At 38.2% G+C, this 9802-nt stretch overlaps 2 protein-coding genes across 2 annotated transcripts; one reads left to right on the plus strand and one right to left on the minus strand.

Moving 5' to 3' along the window:
* Positions 1–304: 304 nt before the first annotated feature.
* On the plus strand, positions 305–1192 carry LOC108671427 (histidine-rich glycoprotein-like). The gene has a single exon (XM_018158974.1). The coding sequence runs from the start codon at positions 305–307 to the stop codon at positions 1190–1192; it is 888 nt and encodes a 295-aa protein (XP_018014463.1).
* Positions 1193–4892: 3700 nt separating this feature from the next.
* LOC108671423 lies at positions 4893–8026 on the minus strand. The gene is made up of 3 exons (XM_018158971.2): positions 6859–8026; positions 6434–6538; positions 4893–6182 (listed from the first exon to the last, which is right to left on the minus strand). Exons 1-3 carry the CDS (start codon positions 7793–7795, stop codon positions 5611–5613), a joined length of 1614 nt encoding a protein of 537 aa, XP_018014460.1. The 5' UTR covers positions 7796–8026; the 3' UTR covers positions 4893–5610.
* Positions 8027–9802: the final 1776 nt, after the last annotated feature.

Genomic DNA, 9802 nt, shown 5'->3' on the forward strand with positions numbered 1-9802 from the left:
AATTAATATTTACGGAGCTCGGCTAAGCATGCAATAAGTGACTGATTAGAATTTCATGCCAACGATTATCATGACAAGCTAATCAGTCGGACTCGTATCTAGTAAGTATTATGCACAAATAATGCTGAACCCATTCCCTGATCTGTTACCTCGATAACATTTAACAAAACATTTAGACATTTTAGGGTGAAAGGGTGAAGAATGTTGTACACAGGTAGCTTCATCCAAACAATTACGAAATAACATTCACTTGCAAGGTTTTTTTTCAGAACTTGGTTTTTCAGAAAAAAAAAAACACCGAGAGATGTGTATAAGAGACAGATGTAGCATNACACCACCACCACACGTGCACTACCTACACACCACCACCACACGTGCACTACCTACACACCACCACCACACGTGCACTACCTACACACCACCACCACACGTGCACTACCTACACACCACCACCACACGTGCACTACCTACACACCACCACCACACGTGCACTACCTACACACCACCACCACACGTGCACTACCTACACACCACCACCACACGTGCACTACCTACACACCACCACCACACGTGCACTACCTACACACCACCACCACACGTGCACTACCTACACACCACCACCACACGTGCACTACCTACACACCACCACCACACGTGCACTACCTACACACCACCACCACACGTGCACTACCTACACACCACCACCACACGTGCACTACCTACACACCACCACCACACGTGCACTACCTACACACCACCACCACACGTGCACTACCTACACACCACCACCACACGTGCACTACCTACACACCACCACCACACGTGCACTACCTACACACCACCACCACACGTGCACTACCTACACACCACCACCACACGTGCACTACCTACACACCACCACCACACGTGCACTACCTACACACCACCACCACACGTGCACTACCTACACACCACCACCACACGTGCACTACCTACACACCACCACCACACGTGCACTACCTACACACCACCACCACACGTGCACTACCTACACACCACCACCACACGTGCACTACCTACACACCACCACCACACACACACGCGCGTGGCCACCCAGTGCGGTACCACCGTGGTTGTCCAGCACCGGCACCTTTCATCCTTGCTACGTACGGCCGCTGGACGCATCAAGTTGAATCCGGTGCTTATGTCATAGTTGGCTTGGACTGCGCTGGCCATATAAGATTTCCATGATAACTAACAAACATATATTTTGAGTAAGTTTTGTCATCTCATAGAGATTATTGAAACCCCTATGCGTCTGTAAATATTTGATTATATGTTCGTATGAAGAAAGTCGTAAATGATTTTAGTTCACTTACGAAATATTTTGTGAGATTTGCTTTAGATGTTCCGTCAGAAACTAGGTGTCTTTCACGAACTGTTTGAACAAAGCACAGACGCAACAGGGAAGTCAAACAATAAATGTATTTTTTAAATGGTATTTAAATACCCATTTTTGATAAATATAACTCGGTATGATAGACCATCTTAATTAAATTACTAAAATTGGGTGAAATTACTAGAATTGTCGGGTTTCAAATTAATTTAAGTTAAATTATCAAGCAACCTTCCAACACAAAGAAGATTCAACAAGATAAATGACATTGAACCGTATATGTGTGTAAATCGCATCAAGATTTAATGTGCCGGCAACATCTAAATTCTAAAACAACTGAAATGTACAAATTTAAAAGGGATCAACGATTATAATATTGAGATTCTATATGCGTGCAAAAAGACCTTATAACTTGATCAACACAACTATAGGGGTGTATGGTAGAAAATAATGTTTCATTTGGCAAAAGAATTAAACAGAGAATTCTAATTCCGAATCAAGTAACCAATTAGCTTATGGAAATCGATAAAACTATATATGTTAAGAAAACATAGTAAAAAATCCCTCTAGGGTGGCTCTGAAGATATGGCAAGTGGTCAACAGTTGCCAGGGAGAAGCTCGTTTGCCTTTAGCCGTTGCTTGCCTCGAGTCGTAAGTTCTCGCAGAAATGTGAGGCCGTTAAAATCAAGCAAACGAAATTACTGGAACAATAACTAAGCAATTCGCCACTATAGAGCGCTTGAACGTCATTGTATTACAAAGTAATAGTTGCATTATGGCGGCCACAGTGTCTCGTCGTCTGGCTTGCCGTTGTCTGGCAATTGTCGGTCAGGAGACGGAGAAATAACTATAATTTTTAAAACTAAGAAATAAAAAATGAGAAAAAATACTGTGGAACGATGTACATTAGAGCAGTAATTGAGAGAATAGAATTATTAACTCAATAAACTTTGATGTTATTGATATAACCTAGGGATGTGGATCGAAGAAAATGAATAGATAAAATGTTGATAAAACACAAGGCTGTTATAATTAGCAAATTAAGTGCGGCTCTTGAAAGATAAGCGCTGCTGCGGTTCGCATATGCAAGCCAACAAATTATTGTCGGGCATCATTAGCAAAATTATCGAAATATTATTTCTATTAAAATTCTTGAATTTTTGTCTATGTAATGAATGTTTCTTTCTAAGACGAATTGTTGTCTTTGTAATGAATGTTTCTTTGTGATGAATGCTTCTTCCTAATGAATGCTTTTTTCTGATGAATGTTTTTTTCTGATGAATGTTTCTTTCTAATGAATGTTTCTCTCCAAAACGAATTGTTGCCTTTCTAATGAATTTACGCTAATCTGCAACTTTAGCCTATCGTTAGCAAACATTCTCAAAACCGAATTAAATATTTTCAGTTAAGAATGAACATGCATTCGAGAAAAATTTCATGAGAAGAATTCGCGCTTAATCTGTAAACGATTTTATTGTATAATTATTATTTTCCAGAAAAAAAATTATTTTTAATTTTTATAGCGATATCAACCTTGTGCAAGGACATTACTTTTTTGACATACCAAAATGACCAATATATGTCATATATCTTAATTATTTTTGTACATGAAATATAAAATGTTTATGTATAGGCGACAACATCTCAAGACATTTCGCAAACTATCATTATGTTCGTTTCGTTTTGACTTTTTTTCAATGCAATTCTAAAATGTTATAAAGAAGACGAGAATAATACAACATATTAATACTAGTACGTTGATAAATATTTCTTGTGTCTGTGAATTAAACTTATTGTAAGGACAAATTGATAATATTTCAAGGCACAATTTAACAATAGCGGGTAACGAATTTCTTTCGTTGAATGCATGAGCATAAACACTCATGCACTGAAGATGACATCAGTGGCAGCCAACCACGTACGAGCTGCATATCGCCTATCGTATCACTGATACGGCATTTACGAGTATGAGAGAGCAACTTATCGGAGTTAGAAGGTGAGGGTGTTATGAACACATTAAAAAACTTATATTCTCAAACACCGGTGCATGACATCATCAATTTATTCACAAGTCCCCTAACTATTGTTCCTGTCTTGTCTCCAGCGTTGCGTAGTAAACCGATAATGAGAAAACCGGTATAAAATTATTAGCTGCCAAATTCAACTTGATATAACTATAATAAGAACTCTGAAATTCAACTTGATATAATTATAATAAGAACTCTGAAATTCAACTTGATATAATTATAATAAGAACTCTGAAATTCAACTTGATATAATTATAATAAGAACTCTGAATTGAACACTTTTTTATTAAATTTAAAAATTGTTGTAATTAACGAGTCTGATAGAACTCAAGATTCATTTGCAATTCGTTTGAAAACGAACCATTATTTAGCAAAATAAATTTATTGATGGATGTTGCTGGTTATTTTTTTTTCTCCCATTTAATTTCCAGTCCTGCCGAAATCATTGAGTTGGCGGCACTTGATCTCTAATTGCTGCCCTATCTCTCTATTGTATGCGCCATGCGTCTCATTATAGCAGCACAATCGGCGGCTCGTATTGAGGCTCAACAGTGATGAAGATGGTGACTTTTTTGCACCGACGCTTCATTAGCGACGGCTCGGCGTGCTACAGCTTCTAAATGTGACTCGATATCGTCGATCAAACCTGCAGCGTCAGCGCTATAGCTACAACTTGCAGTTCACGATGAGAACATGCGACGGGTGTTACTATAACGTTAAGACGATGTAGTACAGTCGTACTCTTGCTTATCTTCTGAGCTATTCCTTTTTTTATTTTAGGATATGATGTCAACCATGTGTTGCTACTTGCTAATACCATATAAGATTCCTTCTTGATCTAGCCAATGCATATCGCAGAAATGAATTGAATGCATATAAGGCATTTAGTTATTTTACCTTGATTATTTTATGACTGAAACAACCGAATGCATTAATATTCCCAAAATCCTTATTCTAGAGTAATGGGTCTACTTAAAAATTATTATAAATCATTTATATTGAAAAAGAATTGCTAAAAATTATTTATTTTTAGGTTTAATTATTAGCAAAGTATTAGCAATTTTTTGCAATAGAAATGAAGTGTCTCTGCACCTCCAGCATTCCATTTTAATTGTTTGTGAATAAGATTTGATGTACCTCTTGAAGCAGGATTTTCATACTTTTATTCTATCGTGATTGAATCGACGACGTATTCATTGTATCAAATTTAATAAGAAATCATTTACCTTGTCATGATATAGTTTGTCCAATTGCTAATCAACTGTCGCGTACCTTTTATTCAATTTCTTTAGCTTCTTGAACTTCATTTGATGATCGAAAAACACGAAACTGAAAATGCGGACCTTGTTTCCGTTTCTTAAGCAGGTCGGATTGTAACGAATATTCCAGTGATTGAATCGGCGAACGATCCATAGGAATGAATATGTTAGACCTCAATCTTTATTTTGCATTTCTTAATTCAATCAGTGAAGAAAAAATGCATATTTTTGGTAAATTTATTGTAAAAAAAAGTGGAAACAAGTTAGCCTTAAAATAGAACGATGTCGAAAACTAACAAATTAAGAAATATCACAGTATATATACATACTAAGGTACATGCGCTTCGAGATCCAGCAGCAGAATAAAAAGGACTGTCTTGCACTTAACGCTCACTTCGATGCAAATGAACATTAGTGAAGAGTGACCCATTTCTAGTTACCTGTAATAAAATTTCATGAGCTAACCAGTGAACTCTCCCACGCACATCACGAGAAGTCAATGATGTACAGTAGCTCGAAATCTGCCGCTGATTTGCACATCAACGCCCTGAGATCTGTACTTATCCTAGTAAATTGGGTCATGCAACTATCTTCAACAGCTTTAAATATATCCATTCAAAGGAGAAAGTTGTGTCATGTGTTGGTAAAATACTAATAATTAATTAAATGATTGCACAGTTTTAAACATCCTGATTTCAAATAGTAAATAACAATTCTGAAATGGTAAATCACAGTTATCACTACAAGTATTGGAAAAGTTTTACATTAGCATTTCGAACAGTAGTGTTGCTTTCGACGTACATCAGTAAACCAATTTGTGCCTTGTTTGAACATTGCCTCTAAAAGGTCACCAAAAATATCACGAATCACATTATGCCCATGAGAAAACTTTCTGAGCTAGGCAACAGTTTCAAATGGAATTTAAAGTTTAATTTATCCTGAATTTAATTTATCTGTAGTTTCTCGGACTCAAAGAAGACGGAGATGACGAGGAAGACAATGCTGAAAATAACTTATAATCTGGTGTGGGCTTAGGTTCTGATCCCTGCTGGTTCTGGTAAAGCTCTTCGACTTTGTGGAAGACAACTTTGTAGGCATAGCGTTTGCCTGATACTTTGTACATGAGGCCTCGGTCGTAGTAGTAACGCAGGGCTCTAGAGAGCTTGTCATAGTTCATCTGAGGCTTCGATTTTCTTCTTCCCCAGCGACGAGCAACCTCATCAGGGTCCAGGATTCTGAACTCCGAGTTCAAGTTTTCCCATGTGATGATATCTCTGTTTGAAGGGTCGGCAAGGAGCTCGAGCAAGAACTGCCATAACTGGACTTGACTGGAGCCTGGTTGGCAGAGGCGTAAACACGATTCGGAATACTTCGAGTAAGGGTCGGAGATTTCTTGCTCCGAGGGTAAGGAGGCGCCTTGATTTCCAAGTAGACAGTTCAGGTATTGGGAGATGATGTTTGCATCGTTCTCATCCACTCTCAACTCGAGAGATGCTCTTGATAGACGACAAAGCTCAGCTCCTACAACAAAGACAACAAGAACAACATTAGAGATGACAGATGTGATAACCAAATGTTCAGCAAAGAAAATGTTTTAGTGAGGTAATTATAATCACTTTGCGAATAAATCAGTAACAAACAGACCACAAAGTAGACTATGCAATAGATTTGTGTCTCCGTAATTGATCAAAGGTAAACGAAACCCAGACGGAGATTTTATGTTACGTCTATGTTCCCAGACCCTCAAGAAATTCTATGTTACGGACACTCACCAGTTGGCGGGAGTTGAGATGCGCTAACCTTGCAGGAAAGTTTCAGTTCTTTCCTTGCCCAAACGATAAACTTCTTAATATCTTCTCTAGTCCATAAACGAGGATCTGCAAAAAAAAATAAAGAAACAAATTATTTAAAATCATGGGAATGTATGTGGCAACTCTTCCTATCAGTTCAAAAAAAAACTCACTCTCTCTATGTGACGTCACGAAATTAGTTGCCACATGCCACTAGAGTCACCATCCTAAGAAACGTTTGTTTGCTAGAGGGTTGGTTTCAGGGAAAACGAAACATATTCAGCACTCTATTTTATTTCTTTAGGCTCATTCTTCACATGTGTTTAATACTAAAATTATCATTTCCTTAAGTAATATCAACATTTATAATCCGATATATTTAAACAAATATTCAGTGGGTAACATACCTGGGACGATTGATGGAGCTTCGGTGGGAATTAGTGATTCGCCAGCGAACAATGCGCTGTCGTTGTTGATGAATTCTTGAACGTTCAAAATGTCGCCATTTATGAGCTGTTCATTCGGAATATTTAAAGTTTCATCGTGGAAATAGTCCCTGTCGTCTTCGATCCAAGGGGATTGAGCTAACATCTGAGGAGTAGTGGTATCTCTTGGGAACAACGAATTGCTTCGCTGGCTTGGCGATGGAGATGAAAACAACTGAGGAGACGGTGAGCTCGTAGCCGAGTGCCATGATGTATTTCCTTGAAAACCCGGTGACGGGGAATTTGATGACTGCCAAAATGACGTATCCAAGCCGGAGCAAAAAGATGAGTTTTGATTATTATTGTTACTATAACTGATTACTCCTTCGGATTGAGAAGAAAGTTGATCGTAACTCAAGGTAACTTGTTCATCAAGCTTAAGTGCCCCTAATTGGAAAGAATTTTCTTCAATAGGCAGAGTTTCATACTCAGGGATAGGAGTCATATTAGGGGTTCCGGTTAGGTATGGAGAATCGCAAGATCGTTCACTTAGTGGAGAAGCCCATGTGTTATCTTGTTTTCTATGACTGCCTAACAATGGGTTCCCAGACAAGTTTTGTAGTTCGACGTGGTGCCCGTAACTGTTCACTCCATAGTTGTTCAAAGTGTGTGTGGCTGCTGAGAGTGTAGGATATTCCGACAAATCGCCTCCCGTCGTGCTACTGTGCATTTGATAATGGTTTGTGTTTGGACTTCTGTTCATGTCGTTGGAATATGTCACTTGCGAGGGGCTTGTGATAGAAATCTGGTCCGAGCGTAAATATCTTTCCAGTTTTGCTACCTCTTCTTCACGGCTGTTCGTCAACGAAAAATCAGGTACTGGGGTAACGCTGTACCCTATTCCTCGTTCGTTGAACATGATGAAATACTATGATTTATCAGTATTCACCCAAAAATCAAAGTTCTAAACACAAGGAATATACGTTCAGTTTCTGTTCATAAGGTTCACTTATTTTCATATGAATTTCAAACTGTTCACTGACTCCGCAACGTTTCACCGAAAAAAGGAACAGGGGAACACGATGCAATGAAACGACTCGAGGCCGCAACTGCGCTGAGCAGACTTCTCTTACTACGTGCCACGGCAGAGCGTGCTGCTGTAATGATTCAGGTAACGCGGGTTGCCTGCTTATATAGGCAAGCCGCGGCGGGGGCGCGGGAGGGGAAGCCTGCATTATTTGGTGGGTGGCTGACCAACTTGCACACGGCATCTTAAAGAAGGTGAGGGTGCATTCTGACAAGAGAAAGACTGCTAAACTGTAACTAGGAATTTAATAACGGTCGTGCATAGAAGTGGAATATGTTGACCTAATGAAAGATTATCCTCACTTGAATGCTGATATTATTGTATTAAGTTGTCCCAAAATAAACGGTGTAGTTCAAAAAAACATCAAAATTCACGCAAAAACATCAAAATTCACGCAGTTAACGTAGAACAAATTACGATAATCGAAAGAAAATTGATGCAGTTTGAAAATGATTACACTAAGTACATTTCAAAACAAAGATTCATGCGTGAATTACGTAAAAAATAGAGCATCACAAAATTTAAGGCATTATCTACAAAAAAGTTCTCGTTAGCGAAAAATAACAGATTAGACCTGGTTAACACAGAGATTTAAGGCAAAATACAATTGTCTGTAGTTTATGCTAGATTTATTAATGCAATTAGTACTTGCATTAAGTTTTAACTGGATATTTTTAAACCTAAATCGTATTTCGCTATTCCTGGAAAATATTCAACCCTAAATCGTACTTAACTATTTCTAGAGAAGATTCGGACTTATTCCTCTACCGTCGTATGTCACTCTCCGAGAACATAACTTCCAACTTAAATTATATGTAAACTATTGAGTGTAGCAACCTGTGGACGTTTGTACGCAATAGAGAACATTTTTTAAAGTTGTACGTGGCGGCAACCATCAGTGCAAGTCATTTTGCGCTCACTAGAACGTATCCTTTTTGGGAAGTAGGCTCGTGACAATATTGCTCCGGTTACTCATGTCAGGCGGTGGAGGGTTAAATCATTTGCAATAACTGATATCTGCTGGGGCTGCATATAAATCTTAAACATTATTAATAAAAGTGTCAGATCAAAGATTATAACAGTATTTTCCTACGCTAATTTCACGCTATTTACTTACAGCTAATTTACAATAAAAATTATATTAAAAAATTATATTATATAATTATATTATATAAAAATTATATTATTATAAGTGCAAACTGCACGAAAATGTAGACGGAAGATAGGAAGAACATATCCGTGGACAAGGGCAAGGTTTCCCTGCTAGATAGCGAGTAGGTTGGCGCTGAAGCTGCTATCTGCTTGGAAAGCCCGACTCGCGGTCCGATAAATTTTCAAGTCTACGGGAAAACTATGCACTAAATCACTCGTACGTCTTCATGTCACGGTCATTATCAGGGGCCATACTTTCAAAACTCGCTAAGTGAACGTAAGTACTTACGCTCTATTTTCTTGTCTATGATTGGTGGATTTGGCTTGAAAGGCCGTCAATGATTGGCTGATGAACTTACGATCCCTTAACTTTTTTTGAAAGTATAGGCCCAGGTGTTTAGGGACGAATAGCATTGATGACGGTTAAGTTGTCCGTATATAAATGGCTAGTTACAGCCTTCTTGAAAATTCCAACAACCATTCCCCCAATGCTAAACAGACAGGGATTAAAACGAATCGGCTGTCAAAAATATTAATTATATTGAACTATGCATTACATCTCTTCAATTCTCAATAAAAACTTTTAAAGTAAAAAAATTTATTCAAGACTGGAAATAGAACGAATCGCGAAAAACTACTCATTGAAATTTTTCCTAAATTTCTTATAGGCAGCGTTTGACGCATGTT

The sequence above is a fragment of the Hyalella azteca genome, unplaced genomic scaffold, assembly GCF_000764305.2.
Source record: "Hyalella azteca isolate HAZT.00-mixed unplaced genomic scaffold, Hazt_2.0.2 contig5545, whole genome shotgun sequence".
In the NCBI taxonomy this organism is placed as follows: domain Eukaryota; kingdom Metazoa; phylum Arthropoda; class Malacostraca; order Amphipoda; family Hyalellidae; genus Hyalella; species Hyalella azteca.

Bases quoted from the DNA above. Each gene is read 5' to 3' on its own strand.
- LOC108671423 (XM_018158971.2), bottom strand. From the start codon at position 7,795: ATGTTCAACGAACGAGGAATAGGGTACAGCGTTACCCCAGTACCTGAT. The intron at 6,539-6,858 runs GTATGTTACCCA...TTTTTTTTGCAG, and splicing joins AGCTCCATCAATCGTCCCAG to ATCCTCGTTTATGGACTAGA. The intron at 6,183-6,433 runs GTGAGTGTCCGT...TCTTTGTTGTAG, and splicing joins ATCTCAACTCCCGCCAACTG to GAGCTGAGCTTTGTCGTCTA.